A 26,024-nucleotide genomic window follows, 5' to 3' on the forward strand; every position below is an offset into this window, starting at 1 on the left:
CCTTGCACAGAAACGAAGACCCAACACAGCCAAAAATAAAATAAATAAATTTAAAAAAAAAAAAATAAAAAAAAAAAATAAAAAGGGGTTTGCTAACGTTTTCTTTAGCAGTTGAAACTCCTAAGCACAATCTTACGTAGAGGGCCACTGGAGAAAATCAGGGCCCAGGGAGGCTGCTCTGGTTGCACTGGGGTGATCCTACAGCCCACGGCTCCCCCTGAGATTGAGACGCCTCCCGTGAAGCCCAAGGCCTTTTGGGAACACAGTTTGAGAACCCCTGGACCAGATGCCCTCGAGAAGCTTTTCCAGATCTTCCATTAATGTTCTACCCTCGCGTTGGCTTCAAAACAACACAGCCCCATGGATAAAATGCTTATGAAGATGCTTTTTACACAAATGGAGGAACTTAAGTCCTGGCAGGTGAAATGGCAGAGCCAAGGATTGTTCTGATCCCTGTGGTCCCTGCAGGGCCACAAAACTGACCAAACCTTGGTCTAACGAGTGAAGACTCAGCTCTGCTCATCCATATACTGGTGGGTGTAGGTTAATAAAGCTGTTGTTTGAGAACATCCATCACTACCCTCCGGTAAGGACAGTCACCTGTTTCCAGAAGACAGTGGTTTCTCAAAACTGGAAGAGGAAATGGGATGTCTTTACAACCACAATGATCACCTAAAGGGTCTGAAGTGCTAAGATGGGGATCACAGGCCCAGGGGTCCGACTCCCTGCTGGGTTGCTACCCCACCACCAATGAATCAGACTCCCTAGAAGGTGGGCCATTTGGTATTTTCTTCGCTGGGAAAAAGGAGAGGGACCCTTGGCTGGGCTCCAGCTTCTGAGAACTCAGTTTCCTGACTAGGAGGCAGGGGTCAGCGAGGGCAGGAGGCAGGAGAAAGACTAGAGGTGAGAACTCCAGTCAGTCTGAATTTAGGGTCACAGGTGGGAGGTGCCCAGCGGTCCCCTCAGAGTCTGGGTGGATGGAGAATCCTACCAGCCACCACGTGGTGAGTGCCAATGGTGTGGCAGGCATCACACGCCTCTGTCGGAACCCTCACCGTGCCCCAGGTGGGAGCTGTAGAAAGGAGACTAGGGTACAGAGAAGGAAGGTATCTCCCCTAAGGCCACACAACGGGGAAATGGCAGAGCTGGGATTTGGACCCAGGCCTCTTTGATAATGGCAACTGTGCAATGCATGACTCAGAGACTGGGATTTGAAGGACCATGCCCTTCCTCTTCCTCTCCAACACCCTCAGCCAACTGGATTTTTCTTCACTGGGGCCCACCCTAGGGGACACATAAATCAGGATGCCGAGCCTCGGGGAGGAGGGAGCCCGGCGGGTGCTGGAGAAGGGCGTGAGTCCTGCTACACTTGGTGTGCCTCCAGATTTCTTCCCTCCCCAAATCCAGATGGGCCCTTGTGCTGTCAGCCTTCAATGTCCCTGTGACCTGACCTCGCCTCTTTCATGTTGTGCAGGGATGACTTTTCCAACTGGCCTGTCACCCCAGGGACAGTGGGGTGGTCTGACACCCAACCAACCTCTGACCTCCGCCCATCCCTGTCTCCACCCCTCTTGGCTCTCGGCCCAAAGCTGGCAGGTCACAGGACGGGGTGGCTTCTGACTGCTCAACCTGGCAGACACCTCTAGCTGCGTTCCCCGAGGTGCTGTAAGAACCCTCTGCTGCCCCAGCGATGGTGCTCCCAGGATTTCAAGTCTTGGTGGCATGCTGGGTCCCCAGAAAGCTCAGCAGCACCAGACTGGGAGGGACGGCTCACCTGGCCAAGTAGTGCCCCAGTGTCCTACCTCTGACCTCAATCCCCTGGAGGCTCTCAGCCCCGCAGCTGCCGCCACCACTGTCCTCACTTTCTGATTCCCTCCCACCCTCTTCTTCCTCCTCCTCCTCCTCCTCTTCCTCTTCCTCGGGGCTGCTGTCCCAGCAGAAGGTCAGTGTCTGAAGAGAAACTGGGGGCTCCCTGGGGACCAGAACCAGCCCTGGCGATGGTAAGCCCCAGCTGACCCAGGAGGACGGGTTGTCTTTTGGGGGCTCTTCCAGGGAACTCGAGTCCTCGGAGAATTCGGGTGGTGGGAGAGGCTTCTGGAGCTCCTTCCCACCCGGTCCTCGGCCTGGCCTCTTCTTGGCCAAGTAGCCAGATGATCCAGCCTCGTCCCAGGGGGAGGAGCCTGCAGTGCTGGCCCAGCTTCTGTCTGAAGAATCACAAGCAGAGGAGCCTTCGACCTGGACCAGAGGAGTCCAAGGCCCTCCTGCCTCAGCATGCCCCGGGCTCTGGGCTTCCTGCCCCAGGAAGCGGGGTAGCTCAGTGTAGGGCTGGAAGCTGACACCTTCGTCTGTGTCCTCCTCATCTGTGTTCTCCTTGTCGTGCTTCTCCCCCTCAGCGCTGTCCTTCTCTGATCCCGCCTGGACGGTGGCTGGGGCCCTGACTCTAGGGGTCAGCCTGACCCGTCTGGTCAGCTCCTTTTGGGGACAGAGGATCAAGACATGCAGGCACTCTGGGCCACTGGGTTGAAAGGTTGCCCCGGGGTGTCTGTGTCCAGAGAGGTCCTAATTTGGGGAAAGGGGAGAAGAACAGAAAATTCAGCCTTTCCAGAAGAGTGACTGTTCTAATTTGGGTTCCCCTGGAAATAGACTCTGAGACAAGGCTTCAAATGTAAGTAGTGTCTTTGGGAAGTGATCCCAGGAAGTGTCAGCAAGGCATAGCAGCCAAGAGCGGGGTGTTATCAGGCAAGTTACCCTGAGGGCAGCTGGAACTTAGCCCTGCCGGGGACACAGGCATCAGAGCACCGTCGGGTGAGGCATGGAGGGGGTGGTGGCGGTGTGAATTCTCTGGCACATGCAGCTGGTGATGTGCTCGGGCAGAGTGGACGCCAGAGGCCAGAGAAAGCCTCCAGGTGTCAGGTGCCAGCTGCAGGAGGTCGAGCTGGTAACTTACCACATAATGGGAAGGCAGAGGGATAGGGCAAGGTGCAGACCCATCTAACACAGAGGCGTCCTTCAGTTAGCGGGAATTCCCTGCAGGTCCCATATCCAGGAACGCTGAAACACTCCCGTGGGGCAGGGACTCTCAGAATCCATCCTCAAAGCCCCCACGGAGCCTCATCTACCACTGCCTCACTTTCCAGGCCTTCATCTGAACAAGTCTGACCTCTCCAGGCTTCCCCTGTCCCAGCTGGCCCCAGGTTCTAAGCAAGCGAGCTGGCAGACCGGTGGGGAAATTCCAGCGTCTGCCTGGGCAAGACTGACCCTCGGTTAGATTGTGAATGAAGTGCTGGGACCCTTTTAAGATGTCCCCTTTAGGTGCCACCCTCCCGCCTCCCCCTCTGGGCATCTCTCCTGAGGCATATTTGCTATTTTAATTTGGTGCCAAAGGAATGAATTACTAATGGTGAAAATTTAGACAGGTAGATAGATGTTTCGCAGTCTGGGCCATCTTGATATTCTAGCTGAACTACCTCTAAGTCTAGCTCCACTTCCTTGCTCTTCGACAACCCTCCCTCTCTGTCGCACACCCCCAGATTTGCCATACCAGGGCCTGTGGCATCTTTGCCTGATGAAACCAGGGGTTCCCCCTGATGCTCTTCCAGATCACAGGCCCTGTGGCAACAACCAACAGCAGTGGCAGCAGAAGGGGTAGCAGCACCAGGAGTGCCCAGTTGGATCCTAGGAAGAAAAACATAATAACAACTAGAGAAGCAGGGGCTCCTGTCTATCAACGGCATCTGTGCTGTGGGCTTCACATACGTTACCCTATTTAATCCTCATCAGAATAAACCCATCCTACAGAGTGTGGAAAGCAAGGTTCAGAGAGGTTATGTAAGCTGCCCAAAGATACAGTGAGTGGGGTGGAGCTGGGATTTTAATCGAGGTGAGTCTGTCTCTAGACTTGTGCTCTTAACCACCATATTATGAAGATCCTAAGGCCCAGGGGAAAAGTCCCCACCTCTGTACCACTTTTGCACCCACCTGGGGCCTCCAGGAAGAAGCAGGTGGGCTCAGAGAACTTGCTGTATTTAGGGTAGCCAAAGGTGTAGATAGTTCTGGCGCTGAGGCAGTGGTGTCCGCTGGTGTCTGGTTGGAGAGAAATCTGGACTGGCTGGCCATGGGGAGTGGCTGGAAATGGGGTCTGTTTGGAGAGAGAAGCAGAGGTGGGTGGACCTGCTGGGGGGCACTGGCTCCATGCAGCCAGGACAGGGCAGGGTTGGCAGGACACAGCTGTGACTCCTACACCTTTTCTTGCATTAAGGCTTAAGCATTCAGGGAGCACGGCCCAACACTCTCTGGTTTCTCTTCCGCGGAGTTTCGAGGTAGAGATGGTCTGGGTTCAAAAGCAGCCCTGCCACTCAGGGTCACTCCCGTGCACACCCCACCAGGGCCCACAGGCCCTCATTTTCAGGGACAGATGCCTCAGGCTTCCTACCCTCAGGGTGTGTCAATCAATTAGGGCGGGGGCGGTGGTCACTCAGCCATTACAGACACAGAAAACTCTAGGGCTGCCTGTCCAACACAGTAGCCACTGGCCACACGTGGCTCTTGAGCACTTGACGTGTGGCTGGTACCAACCGAGATGTGCTCTAAGTGTAAAATACACACCGGCTTTCATGAAAAAAGAACATAAAACATCTCAGTAATTTTTATATTAACTACATGTTGAGAAGATAACATTCTATTGGATGAAATAAAATCTACTATGAAGATAAAATTCACTTCTTTCTTTTTACTTAATTTAATGTGGAACACTTAAATGACACAATGTGGCCTGCGTTATGTTTCTACTGGACAGTGCTGGTTGAGAATATCTGTGAGGTTCTTGAAGGCGAGGACCACATCGGATGAAGATCTATCAATATATCTCTGGGATCCAGAGTGTGCAGGAGGTTAGGAGTGTGAGCGCTGGTTCAGTAAAAGACAGAATGGACAAGAACGGGTGTCCGTAGACTACATAAAGCTCCATCTTTTTTTTTAAATAGAGTTTTCCTGGAACACAGCTATGCCTGTTCATGTACCTATTTACTTATGGCTCCATTTGTGTTACAGATGGAGTTGAATAGATGTGACAGACGATAAGGCCTGCAAAGCCAAAAATATTTACTATCTGGCCAATTACAGAAAAAGTTTGCCAACCCCTGCCATAAATAAATATATACAGACATATGCACATGCATACACAGAAACAAGCCTGACATTGGATATACACCACATAGTTATTTGCGATCATCTCTGTGTACTTTTGGTTTCCTTCCTAGAATTTATCTGTATTTTCTAGTTTTTTTTTTCTAATGAATCTGGTGGCTTAACAAGTAGGCTAAGTAGGTTCTTGGAGACTGTCATACTTCAGTCAGATTAAAAAAAAAAAAGCTTTCATAATTAAAAAAAAATTAGTTAGAAAACGGCTGTTTATTACCTGTAATGTGCAGGGGAAGGATGTCCTGAACTTGGCCTCTTAGGGGGAGGGGGGCAGAGGTGGGCCACAGGCCAATCACACTGTGCAGAGTCAAGGGGTGACTGCCAGGAGTGAGGGGTATGCAGGGAAGGCTTCCTGGAGGAGGCTTTCAGGGCTTGGAGGGTGAAGAGCACTGGGGTTTGGTGGGAGAATGAGGAAGGGGACCCAGCCTGGGGGCATGAAAGGGGTTTCTCACCTTATTCCTGGCCCCCTCTTTCCAGAAAGCCACTTCATAGTTCAGATCTGGTTGGGGCATGCAGTGGGGCAGCTCGTACGTGGCATTGACACTCAGGATCTCGTCTGTCCGGGTGAATACCAGGACAGGTGGGGCTGGCTCCACTGGCAGAAACAGAACAGGACCCATCAGGACCTTCTGGGGGCCACAGGGCATCCATCCCCCTGCCTCCAGGCAGGCCTGCTCCTCTCCCAGCCCAGAGACAGTTAACCTTCCTTTCCTCGTGTCATCCCTTCCACTTGGGTGCCCTTCACATGTCACTGGTCTGTCAGCATCCTGCTCATTTGTATTAGTTTTTGTTGCTGCCATAACATATTACCATGAACTTAGCGGCTTAAATCAACACAGATTTATTATCTCTCAGTTCTGTAGGTCAGAGTCTGGGTGGGCTTGATGGGGTCCTCAACTCTGGGTGGAAATCAAGATGTCAGCTGGCCTGGGCTCTTATCTGGAATTTTGGGGGAGAATTCACTTCCATGCTCATTCATGCTGTCAGCAGAATTCAGTTCCTTGTAGTTGTGAGGCTGAGGTTTATTTCTATGCTGTTGTTAGCTGGGACCCTCTCTCAGCTCCTGAAGGCACCTGCATTTTTTTTTTTTTTTTTTAATTTTTGGCTGCGCTGCACAGCATGTGGGATCTTAGTTCCCTGACCAGGGATTGAAACCAAACCCCCTGCAGTTGAAGCACAGAGTCTTTATTGGACTGCCAGGGAAGTCCTGGCACCTGCATTTCTAATTACGTTGCCCTTTCATCTTCAAAGCAGAAACACCATGTTGAATCCTTCTCACACTTCAACTCTCTCTGATTTTCCCTTCTTCTACACCTCTTCTGCCTCCAGCTGGAGAAAGTTCTCTGCTTTTAAGGGTTCATGGGATTAGATTGAGCCCATTTGGATAATCCAAGATAATCTCACTACTTTAACACCCATAAACTTAATTAAAATCCCTTTTGCCATGTAATAGTAACATCTAACATATTCAGAAGTTCAGGGATTAGAGCATGAATATCTTTGGGGGAGTCATTCTGTCTATCATGGTCCTCCCTCTGACTCCTTGAAATTCATGTCCCTCTCCAGTGCAACATACATTCTCCCCATCCCAAGGTACCCCAGGGTCTCATCCCATTACAGCATCAACTCAAGTTCTAAAATCTCATCATCTAAAGTATCTAAATCAGGTTCAGGTGAGACTCTAGGTACAATCCATTCAGTACAACTCCTGGGACACAATTCCTGTCCCTTTGTGGACCAGTGAAAATAAAGTACAAGTTATCTGCTCCCAATATAAGGTGGTGGGATAGGCGCTGGGTAATAGTTATAGGCATTTTGGTTCAAACAGGGAGAAATAGGAGGTAAAAAGGAGTCACTGGGCTGAAGCAGTTTTGAACTCCAGCTACACAAACTGTACTAGGTTTTAAGGCTTGGGAACTACTTCTCCTTGGCTTTCAGCACTGCTCTCTGGGCTCTTGGTTCCACCCTCTGAATCATCCTTCCTTTTCATGAAAGGTAGCAGGTATTTGCAGCTAAGTAGTTTTACCAGTCTGCTTCCTTCCAGTAGAAACTGGGGGACCAGTAGCCTTCTTTCTTTTCCTGTCCTCTCTGCCCCTTTTCGTTCAAGCTGGCAGTGTTTCTGCTGATATAAAATTCTCAAGAATTTTATGGGTCTCCTGTGGATGTCATGAGGACCCACTCCATTAGACAGAAGCCAGTTCCACAAATCTTTTTGAGATAAGCCCTTCTCTATTTTTGGCTTTAGCTGAGCTGGCTGAGGGATGACACTTCAGCTTTCTAGAGGCTCCTTGATTTGACTGAGGGGAACTGAACTGTGTGTCATACCCTTAAATCTCTTCAAAGAGCCTTTTTCTTGACTAAACACTTTGATCTTTCTGAGGTTTTAGTAAATGATTGTACAACCACACACTTTGCTGTTTCTCTATTTCACACTCTTAGCAGCAATTTCTTAATTTTAGTATCTTTTGCCATCTGGATAGGTTAAGAATTTCCCAAATCTTCAAGTCCTGGTTCCTTTTTATTTAGGCTCTTTCCTCAATTTCTCTCTCTCCTCCTTGCATTTTGCTATGATTACCAAGAATAAACCAGGCCATGCCTTCAACACAACATTATCAAATCTCCTTGATAAATGTCCAGATTCATCACTTACAAGGTCAGCTTTCCACGTACCGACAGGACACAATTTTGCTAATCTTTCTGCCAGTATATAAGAGGCATCCCCCTTCCTGAAATTTTCAATAACATGTTCCTCACTTCCTTCTGTGAGGCAGTGCTTTTAGTATCCATACTTCTGCTAACAGTCTGTTCATGATGATTTAAGAATTCTTGAAGGAGACTTAGATTTTCTCTATGATGCTCCTCGCTTCCTTCCGAGCTCTCACTGGCAGAATCTTTTTTTTTTTTTCTGGCAGAATCTTTAATGTCCATTTCTACTGACAGTCTGTTCGAGGTCATCTAGGTTTGACTGATGGTTTGAAGATGGTGGGGGCAGTGACTTGGAATAAAGCGACGAGAGAAAATTAATACACTATTGTTCAAGGTCCAGCTGAAATGCCACTTTTTCCATGCAGCCCTCCCTGAGTACCAGCCAGCAGGAGCTCTGGCCACACTGGTCATCCCTGTCCTGTGTTTGTGCTCAGGGAAAATGTGTGGCTTCCACAAGGTGCCACTACTTATGTGTTCAGGAAATATCCACTGGACACTGATATGTATTAAGCCCTGGGCAGGGAGCTGAGGGGAATGGGGAGATGAGGCCTCCATAAATCTTGACCTCAAAGAGTTGGAGGAAATTTGGGGGAAATGAAATACGTAAACTACCAAAACTCAAGAGAGAAAGTGACCAGGGTCACAGCTGAGGGCAGAAAAAGGCAGGAAGGGTCACTCAAGCTTGAGGTGTGCTGCAGGAGAATCAGAAGAACTTCAGGGAGGAGGAGGCAAAAAAAAAAAATGAACCTCCTTTCTGCATCTTTCCCTCTATTGTTCTAATTCTTATTCCTATTCATCCAGCGTCTGCAGTGGTTCATCCATCATTCTTCTAGCCAGACAGTCTTTCTGCCTGCCTTCCCATCTTTCTTTTCCTTTCTATCCATCTATCCATCCTTCCCAACTATGCTTCTTTTCCTTCCCATCCACACATCCTTCTCAACCATCCTTCCTTCTTCCTAAGCATCCTGTCTTCCCAACTATGCTTCTTTTCCTTCCCATCCAGGCATCCTTCTCAACCATCCTTCCTTTTTCCTAAGCATCCTGTCTTCCTTTCTTTCCAATTGACATTTCTTCCTTCCTATCCATCCTGTCTTCCTATTCATTTATACTTTCTTCCTTCCTTGTATCCAGCCAATCAGCCTACTTTTCTACTCCTCCATCCTTCCTATCCATCCATTCTTTTCTTTCCATACATCTTTCCTTCCTGTTTTTCCTTTCTCCTTTGCCTCTCCTTCCCTTTTACCCTTCTTTCCCTTCCCAGGCAGCCAGCCTTCCTTCTGTACTCTCTACCCACTGATCCATCTGTCCACCTTTCGTTCCTATCCTCCACTTCACCATCCATGCTAGCTCCTTCATAGTAAGCATTTACCCATCCATCTAGCCTCCTCCTTCCCACTCATCCATCACTTCTTCCCCATCCTCTCCACACTTCCTTTCTTCTTACCCATGCATCCTTTTCCTCCTTTCGTCCAACCAACCAGCCAGCTTCCTCCCATCCAAATCATCTCTTCTTCCTTCTCTGCCATTCTTTCCTGCCATCCTTCATTAAATCCTTTCTTCATCCCCCTTCAAGCCCTATTTTGTCCTCAAACATTTTTAGAAGCCTGGGTGGTAAGTTACAGATCTCAGCTCCATAAGGCTATCGCCTGAGTATTTATCCTCTCCTCCTTACTCTTGACCTGATCGAGCACCTTGTCCAAGATCAGAAAGAGCCATTTCACATCCCATGTCCATCACTTACTAGCTGGCAAGTTCCTTAACTTCTGTGAGTCTTGCTTTATTTATTTTTAAAAAATAGGGTGATGAAAATGAACCCCACAGGTCTGTTATGAGGATTAGAAATAAAATACATTGGGGAAAAAAAGCACTCCCCTCACTCAGTGTTAACACTGGTGATTTATGAAGGCTGTAAGCATGGGGAATGTTTTCCTCTCTATTTTTATCTCCTTCCCCCCCCCACAAAATTTCTACCATGTACAGAAATTACTATTGCAGCCAGAATTTTTAAAAATTGTTTCTTAAAGAGAGAGATTGAACATTAAAAAAGTAGGAATAAATATATAAAGTGCCTTGTGTAGTTCATGACCAAGGTTGTGCTGAAAAGAAGATCATGAACCTCATTAGGAGGAGGTACAAACTGAACTGCTGGGGCTGGTGAACTCCCCTAACACCCTGCCATGAAGTCAGGCTACTTGGACGTGGGCCAGGGCCCATGGCAGGTGGCCCCAGAGAGCTGCCCACTGCTTTGGGGAGGTGGGAGACAGATGGCTAGGATAGCAGCGCCTCTGAGCCAAGCTCCTGAGCAGACAGCCTCCCACAGGTCCCTCACTTACCTTCAAAAAAGTAATCCATGGACTTGGACTCCACCCAGGGCGACCTGGCTCTGGGAGAAACCGCTTGCACACGCCCCTTGAACTTGTTGCACAGGTCTTGTTTCTCCAGGCACATCAGAGAACACACTAGATCTTTGGTTCTTGCACACTTTTTTACTCTCCGCCACTTTGTGGGGGTTGCAGAGCTGAGGGAGGAGACAGGAGAGTGTGGGTCATGGATTCAGCCTCTTGGGAGTGAGGAAACTTAGAGAACACGTGATCACTCATCCCTCCATCCCACCTGATTGTTCATCCATCCATCTGTCCAGCCAGCCAGCCATCGGCTGAGACAGAATGAGAACAGTCCAGTTAAGAGCTCAGGCTCTGGAATGATAGACAAGCGTGGGAACCCTGGCTCTGCCCCTCACTAGCTCTGGGACCTTAATGCAGGTCACTGCCCCTAAGCCTCAGTCTCCTCATCTGTCATGGCTCCCCCACAGGGTCGTCGTGCTAGTAACCATTTTCCACGCGTTTATTCATTCAGGCATTTATGGACCCCCTGCTGTGTACCAGGCACGGTGCCAGGTGCTATGTGGATGTCAGAGGGGAACACACAGGTCCATGACTACAACCTCCTGAGAACACTGAGGTCCAAAGGAGGGACCTGCTTGCTGGGAATTATTCTTGGGGAATCAGCAATTCATGACAGACAGGTCCTGCCCTCGGAAACTTACACTCTGGAGGGAGGGGATGGGAGACCATCACCACATCAACAAGATAAATCCAGGAGCTGGTAAATGCAGTGATCATAGGGTAGTGCGGGGGTGACTGCTCTCCGAAGGTGGCTCAGGAAAGGCCAGGAAGATAGTGCTGAAGCTGAGGCCGGGATGCTGAGAAGGGAGCCAAGAGAAGGCCTGGGGGAAGGAAACGCAAAAGCAAAAGCCTTGCGATGGGAAGGGACTTGATCTGTCCAGAAAAAAACAAGGCCAGGGTGGCCAAAGCCCAGTGGACAAGGCCGGGAGAGGGTGGACAGACTGGACGTGAGGGTGGAGGGGGGTGGGCAGAGCAGGCAGGGTCTTGCCATCTTGGCAAGGGGTTCAGATTTTCTTCCAAGTGTCATAGGAAGCTATCAGAAGGTTCTGAAGAGAGGAACTGAGGTCATCTAATTTATGTTTTTAAAATATCACTCTGATAAACCAGCTAGGAGACTGCAGCAGTGGTCCAAGAGAGAATGGTGGATGAGATGGCAAGAAAAGGTTGGATGTAGGATGCATTTTGGAGGTAAAGCTGATGAGACTTGCTCATGGATTAGATGTGGAATGTGAGGGAAAGGAGAAATGAGGACTCTTCCTGGGTTTGGAGACTGAGCAACAGGTGACCAGAAAAGGCTGAGATACAGGTAGGCAAAGAGAACAGATCTGGGGGAAGAATTCCCCTGTTTTGTGCTTTGGTGAAGTTATACTAGGTAAACATCAACGAAAAAAGGAACTGGTACAGGCATATTAATATGAGACAAAATAGAAACTTCAAAGTCCAAAGCGTTAGTAAAGGTGAAAAGAACCACTACACAGTAGTGAATGATTCCACTTACCAGGAAGATATAAAAATTCTAACTTATATGTGCCTATTAAATAGCTTCAAACTATATTCAGCAAAAATAGATAAAACTACAGGAAGAAAAAGAAAATCCACTATTACAAGGAGAAATTTTTAATATATCTCACTAAGTAATCAACAATTGAATAAAGAAAAATTATTAGTACATATGTTAAAAAAATGAACAACATAATTATCAAAGTTCGTCTAATGAACGTATACAGAACAAACAAGAAACTGGTTGAGCCACATACGAACCCTAAACAAAATATCATCAAAAATATTAACAAAAATAAAGCAACTCTCAAATTTCAAAGAATAGGTATCTCTCAAACTATTTCCTCTGACTGCAAATAATCCAGTTAAAAATCATTAACAAAAAGAGAACTAAAGGAAGTTTGAATATTTTAAAATGTTTTAAAATGACTCATGGATCAAATATTTGCAAATGATGCAACCAACAAGGGATTAATTTCCAAAATATACAAACAGCTTATACAACTCAATCAAAAAGACAAACGACACAATCAAAAATGGGCAGAAGACCAAAATAGACATTTCTCCAGAGAAGACATACAGATGGTCAACAGGCACATGAAAAGATGCTCAACATCTCTAATTATCGAGAGATGCAAATCAAAACTACAACAAGGTATCATCTCGCACCAGTCAGAATGGCCATCATCAAAAAGTCTACAAATAATAAATGCTGGAGAGGGTGTGGAGAAAACGGGACCCTCCTACCCTGTTGGTAGGAATGTAAATTGGTGCAGCCACTATGGAGAACAGTATGGAGGTTCCTTAAAAAACTAAAAATAGAGTTCCATATGATCCAGTAATCCCACTCCTGGGCATATATATGAAAAAGACCAAAACTCTAATTTGAAAAGATACAGGCACCCCAGTGTTCATAGCAGCACTACTGACAATAGCCAAGACATGGAAGCAACCTAAATGTCCATCAACAGATGAATGGATAAAGAAGATGTGGTATGTATGTATGTATGTGTGTGTGTATATATATATATATATATATATATATATATATATATATATATATATACGGGAATACTACTCAGCCATAAAAAAGAATGAAATAATGCCATCTGGGGCTTCCCTGGTGGCGCAGTGGTTGAGAATCTGCCTGCCAATGCAGGGGACACGGGTTCGAGCCCTGGTCTGGGAAGATCCCACATGCCGCGGAGCAACTGGGCCCGTGAGCCACAACTACTGAGCCTGCGCGTCTGGAGCCTGTGCTCCTCAACAAGAGAGGCCGCGACAGTGAGAGGCCCGCGCACCGTGATGAAGAGTGGCCCCCGCTTGCCGCAACTAGAGAAAGCCCTTGCACAGAAATGAAGACCCAACACAGCCAAAAATAAATAAATAAATTAATTAATTTAAAAAAATGCCATCTGCAGCAACATGGATGGACCTAGAGATTATCATTTTAAGTGAATTAAGTCAGACAAAGACAAATATCATATGATATCATTTATATGTGGAATCTTAAAAAAATGATACAAACTTATTTACAAAACAGAAATAGACTCACAGGCACAGAAAATAAATTTATGGTTACCAAAGGGGAAAGGGGACTGGGGAGGGATAAATTAGGAGTTTGGGATTAATATATACACACTACCATATATAAAATAGATAAACAGTAAGGTCCTACTGTATAGCATAGGGAACTATTTTCAATATCTTGTAATAACCTATAATGGAAAACAATCTGGAAAAGAATATATATATGTATAACTGAACCACTGTGCTGTACACTTGAAACTAACACATCATTGTAAATCAACTATACTTCAAACAAAAAGACAGGAGACTCAAAAATCACACATTGGAAAATAAAATAAAATGACTCATGGATCAAAGGAAGAATTATGATGGAAGTTAGTAGATCTCTAAAATTGAATGATCAAAAATATAATACAAATAAAAATTTATGAGATGTAGTTAAGCATATAGCTTTAAATATTTATAACAGAAAATAAGGAAGGATAGAAATTAATAAGCTAAGTGATCAACTGAATGAGTCAGAAAACGCATGCTAAAAACATATCCATGAACAGATTGAAACTGTAAACTACTACTTCAAAATGGATTATAAAAGACATTTTTAAATGATATAAGACATGGAAGAACAACACAAAACAGAATCAGAGAAACTCAGAAAGGAGATAATAGAACACAGGAGTCAGATAAGAAACAACAACAACCACATTTCATAAACTAAGAATAAATTAGAAGAACTATAAGAGCAAATTAATACAGCAGATAATGCCTTAAAAGAAACAGAAAGTGAAAAGAGAGAAAGTTTCAAAAAATAAAAGAGAACTGAAATGTAAATGCTAAAGTTTGAAAACTTCTAGAAGAAAGCACAGAAGAGGATCTTCATGACCTTGAGTCAAGCAAACATTTCTTAGGACACTGAGAGAAAAGAAACCTGATGTGTTAGTCTGCCAGGGCTGCAGTGACAGAATGCCAGGCTTGGGGGCTTACACCACAGAAATTTCTCTCTCACAGTTCTGGAGGCTGGAAGTCCAAGATCAAGGTGTCTGCAGGTTTGCTCTCTCCTGAGACCTCTCTCAGGAGATGGTTACCTTCTCTCTGTGTCCTCACCTGGCCTTTTCTCTGTGTGTGAGCAGCCCTGCTGTCCCTCTTCTCATAAAGGCACTAGTTCTATTGGATTAGGGCCTCACCCTTAGGACCACATTTAATCTTAATTACCTCTTTAAAGGCCCCATCTCCAAATACAGTCACTTGGGTGTTAGGGCTTTAACATATGAGTGACTAAGGGGGGGAACACAATTCAGTCCATAACAGGGAATTATGAATTAAGCTGCTATGAAAGTTCATGTACAAGTCTTTGTATGGACATATGTTTTCATGTCTCTTGGATAAAGATCTAGGAGTAGAATCTGGGAAACTCGGTAACTGAACGTGTAACTTTACAAGAAACTGTCAAGCTGTTTTCCAAAGCGAATGTACCATTGTAGTTCCCGTCAACAATATATAGTCAGTGTCCACAGGGGATTGGTTCTAGGCCCCCCCGGAGATACAGAAACCTGTGGATGTTAAGGTCCCTTATATAAAATGGTCTCGTATGTGCATACAATGTATGCACATCCTCCCATGTACTTTAAATCATCTCTAGATTACTTATGATACTTAATACAATGTAAATGCTATGTAAATAGTTGTAAATACAATGCAAATGCTATGTAAATAGCTGCTAGTGTGTGGCAAATTCAAGTTTAGCTTTTGGCACTTCACGGATTTCTTTTTCTTTCCGGATTTAAAAAAAAATTTTTTTGATCCATGGTTGGTTGAATCTGTGGCTGCAAAACCCCAGAATATGGAGGGCCATCTCCATGAGAGTTACTCCACATGTTTGTCTATGCTTAGTATCATCAGACCTTTCAACTTTAACCATTCTAGTGAGTGTGAAGTAGTATTTCCTTGTAGCTTTAATTTGCACTTCCCTAATGACTAATGATGTTGAACATCTTTTCATGTGCTTATTGGCCATTTATATATCTTCTTTCGTGAAGTGACTATTCAAATATTTGGGGGGTGATTTGTCTTCTTATTTTTGAGATGTAGGAGTCCTTTATTTTGGATATAAGTTCTTTGTCAGTGTATATACTATGAATATATTTTTCTCAGTGGCTGGCTTTTTCATTTTCTTTGGGCTTTTTTTTTTTCTTTTAAAGAACAAAATTTTAAATTTGGTGAAATCCAGTTTATCAGTATTATTGACTAAATTGTTTACACACATCTCCCACCCAATTCATATGTTGAAGCCCTAATACCCATGTGACTGTATTTGGAGATGGGGCCTTTAAAGAGGTAATTAAGATTAAATATGGTCCTAAGGGTGAGGCCCTTATCCAATAGGACTAGTGCCTTTATGAGAAGAGGAAGGGACACCAGGGCTGTTCTCACACAGAGAAAAGGCCAGGTGAGGACACAGAAGGTGACCATCTCCTGAGAGAGGCCTCAGGAGAGAGCAAACCTACTGACACCTTGATCTTGGACTTCCAGCCTTCAGAACTGTGAGAGAAAAACTTCTCTTGTTTAAGCCCCCAGTCTATGATATTTTGTTATGGCAGCCCTAGTAAATGAACACAGGTTTTGGTACCATAAGTGAGGTGCTAATGTAACCAATATCTAAAATTGTGTTAGTAGCTTTGCATCTGGGTAACAGAGGCTGAAAGAGTTTTGAGGTTCATGTGAGAAAAAGCCTAAATTGCCTTGAAAAGACTGTTGGTCAGAATATAGATGTTAAAGGTGATTCTGGGGTGATCCCAGATGGAAAGGAGGAATGTCTTATTGGAAACTGGAAGAAAATTGATCCTTGTTATAAAGTGGCAAAGAACTTGACCGAATTACGTCCTAGCGTTTTATGGAAAATCAGAAGTGGAAAGTGATGAACTTGGATACTTAGCTGAGGAGATTTCTAAGCAAAGTGTTGAAGATGTGACCGGGTTTCTCCTTACTGCTTATAGTAAAATGAGAGAGGAGAGAGAGAGATAGAAGGAATTGTTAAGCAAAAAGGAACCAGAAATTGAAGATTTGGAAAATTCTCAGCCTATGCATATTGCAAAAAATGAGAAAGCGTGTTCTGGAGAGAACACCAAGGTTGCGCTGGAAAATCATTTGATAAGGAGATCATGGGTGCGACTCACGGATTTAATCAGCCACCTCAGCAGAAGGCAGGAATAGAGATGGGATTATTACATGTATCACCCTAATTCTGTTCACTGAAAAGATCTCAAAGCAATAGTTCAGTAGTGATCAGACAGCTACACAGACTGTGTTCTTTAAAACCATTTCTCACCGAATGGAGACATGGCTGATTTCAGGTTTTAGGTCAGGAATTGTGCAAATGAGTCTGGAACATCTTTTCGCAACAGATAGCAATAAAGATATCATGACTTACTAGGGTCAAATTCAAAGGACTCAGGAGCCAACCTGAAGAGACATTCACGGGCTAAAGATGAGACAACTCAAGCTTCAATGAGTAGAATAAATTGCAATGAATTGAAACCATCACATACGTTTAACTACTTGAGTTTGTAATGATAATAAAAAAACAAGTCAATCACCTTTGGGACATGATAGGGAACAAGTTCGTTATCTTGAAAACTGGTAAATTAAAGGAAAAAATTCAAGCATTTATTCTGTCTTGCCTACATGAATAGTACCACTGAATATCAAACACTACATGAGAGGAAGCATCTCTTTATAAAATTAATTCCAGCTAATAAATGAAAAAATACCATTAGAATATCATGGTTTTGGAATCCTCGCAGGTGTTTCAAAAGTGTAAAAGGAAAGGAAAATATCATAAAGGTCCAGAGGTTAGGCTTTCAATTCTTTCATCAATTTATCCCACCTCCGCTATGCCCAGCTGTGTGGCTTTGAGCAAAATACACTCTCAGTGCTTCAGTTACCTCCACTGTAGAGCAGAGTCACTGAATCCTTCCTCATAGGGCGGTGTGAGATTAAATACGTTTCATGTATGGACACAGTGCAGACACAGAGCAAACACACAGGCCATGTTAGGTATTGGTATTTCCTGCCTCCTGATACAGTTCTATACCATTCTTTCTTTTGAAAGCTCTCTCACAGTCTGTCCTTTCCCAAGCCAGGCCCCCATCACTCACATCTGGATGCTACAGATGGAGGGACTGTAATAGAACAGGAAGAGCACAAGCTTTGGGGTCAGACAGACTTGGGTTTTTCTTCTGGTTCCATCACTGGCTTCCTTGGGCAGGTCACAGCACCTCTGAGTTGCTTCCTCACCTCTAGAATAGGGGAAATGCAGGGCCTGCCTGGTGATACTGGGAGGAAGAAGGGAAATGTTCATGCAAGGCTCCTAGCACTCAGCCTGGCACAGGGTGGGTCCTGAGTACGTGGTAGTTCCTGCTTCCTCCTTCTCACCAATTCTAGATTAATCCTCCTGAGTATCTGCTTTCATTAGCTTACTCTCTTACGAAAGGACTTCAGATGATTTCCATCTATGTGCAAAGATGGCAAATCTGCTTTCATTTGCAAATTCCTCTGCATCAGCAGTGGCTGCCTGGGCTGCCGAGTTCAGGATTCCAAGGCTCCGTGCAGGCTCCGTGGGGAAAAGGGTAATCATCTAGCGATGCCTAACACACCTCCGCAAGAGATACACCTGCCTCCCTTATCTGCTGGAATGCCAAGCACCTCATCCAGGCCCTAAAGAATTCCCTCACTGGGCCCTCACAGCTCCATCCAAGCCCTGCTCTGACTTTTCTCAAAGACCTGCCCCCACTCCCGGCAGGTGTTTCACCTGGGCGCTGTTCTCCATTCAGCATGATCCCTACCTCCAGAGCTTTATCAAACGCCCTCTTCCAATACCTGCTGCAGGCCGTCACCCGTGGACACAGAGAACCAAGCCCCTCCAGCCCCTGCCCACCTCCTCGGTCTCCCCCTACCACCCCACCAGCCCGGAGGCGCCCCTCCACCTTTGATAGGCCACAAAATAGGTCATGTTCTGGGGGTTGCCAGGTCCTGGGAGCCACGTCAGGTACACACTGAAGTTCCAGGAGAGCAGCGTCACGTTCTGGGGAGGGGCCAGATGGGGCCTCCCTGTGGGGGAGAAAGAGGTCATGAAGTCTGGAGTCATTCCGAGCAGCGCGGGCAGGCAGTCAGGTGCTCAGCGAGTTTAAGAACCAGGAGTTATCTGGGGTGGCTGAAGCACAGGGGGCGTGATGTAGTCTGGGAAGCTGGGGTGTGGGATTCCAGTCACAGCCATGCCACCAACTGGCTGTACTGCAGCTCCTTCCCCTCCTTAGACCTCAGCGGCCCATCTGTGACATGATGGGAAGCCCACCCTGGCACCTGAGGGTTCCGGCAAAACAGTGCAGCACAGGACCATCTAATAGATTCCTGGACTCCAGCAGGGAACGGCCCTGAGGGTGTCAAGGAGCAGAGGCTCTGTCTTGTTCTCAGCCATGTCCCCAGAGCCTGCCTGCAATGGTCCCTGGCACATAGGTGCACAATAAAAATCTGTTGAGTGAATGAATGAATACTGTGATGACTTGGATTATTCCTAAGGTCTCCTAACTGGTCTCCCTGCTTCCAACCTTGTGTCCACAATCCATTTTCCATATAGCAGCAAGGGTTAAAATGAAAGTCACATCATGTCACTCTTTTGCTTTAAACCTCCAGTGGCTTCTGTTTCATTCAAGGTAAAATCCAAAGTCTTTACAATCACCCACAAGACCCTACTCTATCCAACCCATGACTCCCCTTGCTGGCTCCTCTCCAGCCATGCTGGCCCTTTCCTGTTCCTAGAGCATGCCGGGCACACTCCCACCTCTAGGCCTTTTCACGAGCTGTTCCCTCCGCCTAGACTGTTCTCCCCCTGGATATCCATCTGGCTCACTCCTCTGCTTCCTTCACATCTTTGCTCAGATGTCATTGTCCCAGTGATTCTTTCCCTGACCACCTCTAACTGGCCCCTACTTCCCTCCTTGGCACCTCCTCCTTCTCACTGCTAACCCTCATCTTCTGAAATATGCATCTGATTACACAGCTGCCCAGCTTCTGCCCTTCCCTTGTCCTCAGAATAAAGTCTATGCTCCTTATCAGGATATGTGAAGCCCTGCCCAGCTTGGCCTGGCTGGGCCATCTCGTTGACCTCTTCCTGACAGCTCACCGACACACCTCACCAGCCTGCTCACCTACATACGTCACCAGGCTGCAGCCAATCTTCCTTCTCGCCCTTCTCAAACCACCTCATTCTTCTGTGTGTCTTTGAACCCAGGTGTCTTTGACAGTGTGGTATTCACCATTTAATCTTTTAAAGACTTGATTCAAACGTCACTTCCTGACATCATCTTTCAGAGGAGTCTTCCTGACATCTTTCGGAAGTGGTGGTGATGCTGCTGATAATAACAGCAGCTAATGTGTGTTGTGCCCTAACTATGCGCCAGGCACTATGCAAAGCACGTTACCTGCATTTTCTCCTTCAATCCGCCCCACATCCCTAGGAGGTAGGTACTAATTATGATCATCACATTACACATGAGGAAACTGAGGCCCTCTCAGCTAATAAGTTGTAGAAACAGAATTGAAATCCAGGCCTAGCCAACCCCAAAGTCTGAGGTTTTTTTGTTTTTCTTTTTAACATCTTTATTGGAGTATAATTGCTCTACAATGGTGTGTTAGTTTCTGCTTTATAACAAAGTGAATCAGCTATACATATACATATATCCCCATATCTCCTCCCTCTTGCGTCTCCCTCCCTCCCACCCTCCCTATCCCACCCCTCTAGGTGGTCACAAAGCACGTAGCTGATCTCCCTGTGCTATGTGGTTGCTTCACACTAGCTATCTATTTTACATTTGGTAGTGTATATATGTCCATGTCACTCTCTCACTTTGTCCCAGCTTACCCTTCCCCCTCCCTGTGTCCTCAAGTCCATTCTCTATGTCTGCAAAGTCTGAGTTCTTGATCACACTTCCTCCCCTAGGTTCTCATGGGGCCTGTTCAGCCTTATTCTTCCAACATCTATGGATCACTATTGGTCAAAGACATCTATTGATCACTGCGTGCCAGAGGTTTCAGAGAGGACTACAACTCCTCTCCTGCCCTTTAGGAGCTCATGGTCCCGTGGAGAATGCAGTGCCTTGAAGTGTCGCGTGGGCCATGAGGGAAATCCACACAGGTTATAGAGCGGCATCAGGGACGGAGGGCCCTTTCTGCTGATGGCTCTCGGCTCGGCTCCACACCCCTGGCCTTTTAGACCAGCCCATCCTGTGTCCTCTAGCTGGGACTGCATCACCAGGATGCGGATGCCGACAGCCCTCCCAGCTTCTGGACGTCCTAGCAGGTGGCTGGCACGAGGCCAAAGTCTGTCTACAATTGTCTTATTTGAGGACGGGCCTCAATGCTGAGCTTGGCCACAGTGGAGAAACAGCAGCTAGAGTAGTTGCCTCCTAATGAGCCTTCGAAGGGTGCCAGGCGCCGGCGTGAAACTTTATACACAAAACCTCATTCAATCCTCAGGACAAACCACCCTGTGGGGTAGGTGTCATTCCCTTCCACGGAAGGCACTAGGCTCGGGTACAGATGGTGAATAATTTGCCTGAGGCTACACAGCCAGTATGTGTGCGAGCCAGGATTAGAACCTGGATCCCGCTGCGCTTCACCCTAAACCTTCACACCACAGTTTGTGTTGTGTACACTAAATATTCCTCGGGCGTAAGGATAGCTAGGTCTAGACAGCAAAACTATTGAGTTTGATGGTGAAAAAGGGGTACAGAGGACCCCCTCCTCTCCTCCCCGCATAGGTACACTGTCCCTCATCAGCTGCAGTAACACTGCTGCGAAGGTTCCAGGGGCTGGGGCATCCCTGAGCTGACCTGGGTGGGTGGACCGCCCTGTACCAGCTGCCCATCCCACGGCCAAAGCTGGCCATGCTCACTTCAGCTTGTCTTCTCTGTTCTGTGTGTCTCACCAATGCCTTTCTTCTTGGCTAATTCCCCTTAATTGCTCTGAGCCTCAGTTTCCCCCTCTGAAACGGGAGGAAATAATACCTATCTTCTAGGACAGTTGGGTTGTGATGCTAAACTAGAATAATGTGGTGCCCAAGAAGTTGCTCAAACAAATGCTGGCTTTTAACTTTAGTATTAGATGATGTCCAAGGGCCCTTCTAGCTCTTAAATTATTAGTCTAAGACTAGGGACATATCCTGGGGGCATTTTGGTGTCCTTCTCCCTGGATTGGTTGGGGTTTGGTGGTTGGTTCCTATCCCAAGGTATTTTGAACCCTGTCACCTTATTTACCAGTGAGAGCTCAGAAAAAAAGGTGGCTTGTTAGAATGACAGCATGGCGTGGGCTAAGCTGGCACTCCTTCCCCTCAGGCCTGGGTGGAACTTCTGACACCCCGAGTCGGGAGGAAGGGGAGGGCAGGGCACTTCTGCTTGATTTCCCCTACTAGTCAGGGTCTGTGATATTAATGCAGCGGATAGGGCTTTTAGGAAACCTTAAAAAGCACTTCATAAACAAAGGCAGCTGACTTTTGAACGGCCACTATCTTTTTTCCTGTTCGTCTGAAGCTGAACTGGCATTAGGAAGCTGGATCAGTTCCTTCCCGGAAAGGAATTTCAAAGACCCGGGTCTGTTTAGTCCTCAGAAAAAGAAAACTGGTGGTGGGTGGGCTCTGCTAATTCGCACGGGTTGCAGCGCACAGACTGATGCCCAAGGCACTCCCTCCCCGGAGCTCTGGGTCGGAAGGTGGGTGCGGACCGGATGCAGCACCCCGCGGCCCCGTGCCCATCCCGCGGCGCCATGCCCTTACCTGGAGCGGACTGCAGCAGGCACAGCAGCAACGGGGCCCACCGCCGGGCCCCGGTCATACCGGTCCTCCTGTGGCCCAGGGTGGGACCAGGTCCCTCCTCCAGGCCCACCCAAGGCAGGTGACGCGACTGGCAGCCAATGGGAGGCCGGGCCGCGGGCCCGCCCCTCCGGGGCCAGGACTGGGAAGCTCCCGGGGCTTCCCTTGCGGCGGCCCCGCTCAAACCCTCCGGTAGCTCCCAGGGCCTCTACTTCATTTTGTTCTGCCCGATCCCGGGGGTGGGAGGTGAGGGGGAATCAGTAAATCCGTGTATGGAGGGAGGGGAGAAGAGGAAAACTGTTTATTATTAATAATCACAGTTAGGAATTCCAATACGAGACTTTTAACAGGACAGACGAGTTCAGGGCCAGTTTAAGAACACCATTGGCTGTATCCGAGAGCGTTCTAAGTGCCAGGTTCTAAGCCAAGCACTTTCCCATATTATCTACTTGAACCCCCGCGAGCATCTGGTGGGTCTGTCCTGTTATTCTCTACATCTTTCACGCGGGGAGTGACAACCTCCAGAGCTACATGGGCTTGCTCCTGGGAAAGCTGGTCCCTCTGGTGCCAAAGCCTGTGGTGTGTTTGTTACCAGTCACCCGAACAGTAATCGCTTTCAAATACAGGAACCAGCCTCCCCACAGAATAGTCTACAGCCATTAAAAACGATGTTGCCAAGGCATATGTAGTGACTCAGGGATGTTTATAATACACTCAGCAGCAGAAAAGCAAGTACCGAAATATGGGCCCATTAAAGAAATGTGTGCCTATAGGTATGGATAGTTTTGGAAGGATATACATCAATATGTTAGTGGTTGTTATCTCTCAGTGATGAGGATATTTTTAAAAGGTTTTCTTCTTTTTGTTCATGTTTAATTTCTAAATTTAAGTAAGTAATCCTAAACTAAATTAGTCATGTTAGTTTCTAATTAATATGTCTTGCTTTTCCAGTAAGAAAAGTCACTTTATTCTAAAAATAATCATAGCTCTTCTTTATTAAATATGTTATTTTCTGTTCTTCCACAACTCTCAAGGGAGGTATTGCTTCCTCTTTTCAGATGAGGAAACTGCCATTCTGAGACCCCAGAGAGCTCATGCAGGTGCTGGGTTCTGGATTCAGACCCAGGCCTGTCTGACTCCATGGCCACACTGCCTCTGGGTAATTGCTTTGTTCATTCTCTGGGTCTAAGTGACGGACCTGGTGACCGTTGGTCAGCTGTGACCCAGCCCGTGAAGTAGGACCAGTTATGTTGCAGAGAGCATCCTGGGGCTCATCTCTGGTTGGATGCTGGCGCTCAGTTTGGATCCCAGCAGTTTTGGGGAGAGAGGCAATGCCTTTTCACAGGACTTGGTTGCCCAGTGTTTGGCCCTGGGTACAGACATTCAGAAATTTCAGGATACTTCTGGGATTTGCCTCAGGCTTTCAACTCAATCAGCACTTCTTAACAGGGGCTCACAGAGGCCATGTTCAGACCTCAAAGGCAAGGAAGATGGAAGAGGTCTCACATGGGAGCGCACTTAAGTATCTTTGAATCTCCCTTGAAGCTGTGACTTCATCTGACCAACTGCAATTCTTTCAGACCCGGAATCCCACTGAACTGGGAGCAGTTTGGCAGGGGGCACAGAAGTGTCTTCCTTTGCCACCTGCTCCACATGTTTGGTTCATCTGAATCTGGCACCTGTTCTTTTTTCTAAATAAATATAAATAAAATAAATTTGTTGGCTGCGTTGGGTCTTCGTTGCTGCGCACGGGCTTTCTCTAGTTATGGTGAGTGGGGGCTACTCTTCATTGTAGAGGGGGCTACTCTTTGTTGCAGTGTGCGGGCTTCTCATTGCGGTGGCTTCTCTTGTTGCGGAACGTGGGCTCTAGGCGTGTGGGTTTCAGTAGTTGTGGCACGTGGGCTCAGTAGTTGTGGTGCACGGGCTTAGTTGCTCCGTGGCATGTGGGATCTTCCCAGACCAGGGATCAAACCCGTGTCGCCTTCATTGGCAGGCAGATTCTTAACCACTGCGCCACAAGGGAAGTCCCCACCTGTTCTTTTTGACAAAATCTGCCACATGCTTGCTCTCCCTTCCTCCCTTCCTCCCACCCTATGATTTCAAGTTAGGAAATTGTGTGTCTGCATCAATACCTTGCTGCATCAATACGAAAGGACATTTTGTGACCACAAAGGTCAGGTAAGTTGCATCTCTCAAAACCTTAAAAGACGTCATCTTGAAAAAATGGAAGAAAGATGAAAGAGAAAATCTCAGCCAGTTACCATGACCTAGCCTCTGTGCAGGTCCTCAGGGTGTTGCTTCAGTTTCTTTCCGGTATCTCAAATACTGATAATAAGTCCATTCTGGAATAAAATGCGTATATCTCTATTGAGATCTCTTTATCTCAAACAGTATTCAATAGCATTAATATTTATTTGAGTCCTTGTTACACAGCAGGCACTACAGTTTACATATATTATAGTATTTAGTACACACAACAACCCCATGAGGTGGGTATTAATATCTTTTTTAACAGATGAAACTCTGAGAGGTAACATTGCTTGCCCAAGGTCACACAGCTAGTTAGTGACAGGGCTGGGATTTGGACTTCAGTCTGGCTGTCCTCAGAGCCTGTGGGTATAAAACTTCTGCTACTCAGCCTACTGATGGTTAAGGGCAGACGAAAATAAAATGTCCCGGTCTTGATCACTTCCTGATTTGCAAAGATCATAGCATTAAACTCTCACCAGTGCTGCAGTGCCAGCTTCCTCTTTGGTGGAAGCAGTGGTGCTGGTAAATGTTTAATGCCTGGGTCTTGTGGGGCAGGGGAAGGCCCTACTTGGTAGCATTTGCCAGTTTCTGTGGTATAGATAACTCCACCAAGGTCAATTTCAATTTGAGGCCCTAAACACAAAGTTGGGAAGAAATGCCCACAATGGGCTCTCCTGAGTCTGCAGGAGACTGCTTCAACACAACACAGAGTGGAAGAACCAGAACTGAGCTCTTCCATGTTTGGAACAAACTACATCCCAAGCCCTAAGTGGCATATGGGGCTCATATTGAAGTCTCTGGTCCATAGCGTGAGACTCATGATCTCTTACGTGGCAGTCAAAGGTTTTTACAATGGGGCCTCCACCTACCTTTTGAACCTCTCTCCAGTTCTCTGTGCTCCACCCACACAGAGAGTCCTCCTGGAGTCTCTCTCTCTCTCTTTCTCTCTCTCTCTCTGTCTCACTCTCGTTCTTTCTCTCTCTCTCTCTCATCTTTCAAACACTGCACCTGGGATTCCCTTCCCAGGCTTATCTTCCCCCTAGTCTTCTAGTCTTTTAGTCGACTCCTATTCTTGCTTCCTGTCTCAGCTCATGAGTCACTTTCTCAGGGAACCTTCCTTAACCCCTGACTCTGTTTTGTTCCCAATCCCTATATATGTCTCCTTTGTCAGTACTTAATCACCATTTCATAGAAATCATTTTTCTGCCTTTAATATCTCTCCTCCTGGATATATCCTCAAGGCCTGGCACATAGTAGGTATTCAATGACGAGTGAGTAACAGACTTTTAATGTCTGGGGCTTAGTCAACACATTTCCAGATGCCCAAGACAACTCAGCCCCACTCCTGGCTCTTAGCTGGCACATGATAATCACTCTGTAAATATTTACTAAGCTGAACTTGGCATATGACTGATAATTGAAAGACCTCAGTATCTCTTCGGAAAGTATGACTTCACAGTCATACCTCCCTCCATAGATGGGATTTTACAATCATACCTCTTCCATTGACCCGGAGAATAATGTGTATAAAACCACATTACTGTATGATGACTTACAGCTTCCCTCTTTCCTTC

General features: G+C 46.6%; 1 protein-coding gene across 2 annotated transcripts; it reads right to left on the bottom strand.

The window, feature by feature from the left end:
- Positions 1-1,759: 1,759 nt before the first annotated feature.
- On the bottom strand, positions 1,760-22,276 carry IFNLR1 (interferon lambda receptor 1). 2 transcript variants are annotated; one of them, XR_009005753.1, is made up of 8 exons: positions 22,165-22,276; positions 18,323-18,446; positions 10,239-10,423; positions 5,652-5,794; positions 3,979-4,138; positions 3,542-3,675; positions 2,948-3,051; positions 2,459-2,559 (listed from the first exon to the last, which is right to left on the bottom strand). XR_009005753.1 is itself a non-coding variant. In XM_007175132.2 (7 exons), exons 1-7 carry the CDS (start codon positions 22,220-22,222, stop codon positions 1,771-1,773), a joined length of 1,593 nt encoding a protein of 530 aa, XP_007175194.1. In that variant the 5' UTR covers positions 22,223-22,276; the 3' UTR covers positions 1,760-1,770. The 2 variants fall into 2 exon arrangements, 1 of the variants encoding a protein (XP_007175194.1); XM_007175132.2 differs by lacking the exon at positions 2,948-3,051 and having other exon boundaries at positions 1,760-2,559.
- Between the last annotated feature and the right edge of the window lie 3,748 nt (positions 22,277-26,024).

The sequence above is a fragment of the Balaenoptera acutorostrata genome, chromosome 1, assembly GCF_949987535.1.
Source record: "Balaenoptera acutorostrata chromosome 1, mBalAcu1.1, whole genome shotgun sequence".
NCBI classification, from domain to species: Eukaryota; Metazoa; Chordata; class Mammalia; order Artiodactyla; family Balaenopteridae; genus Balaenoptera; species Balaenoptera acutorostrata.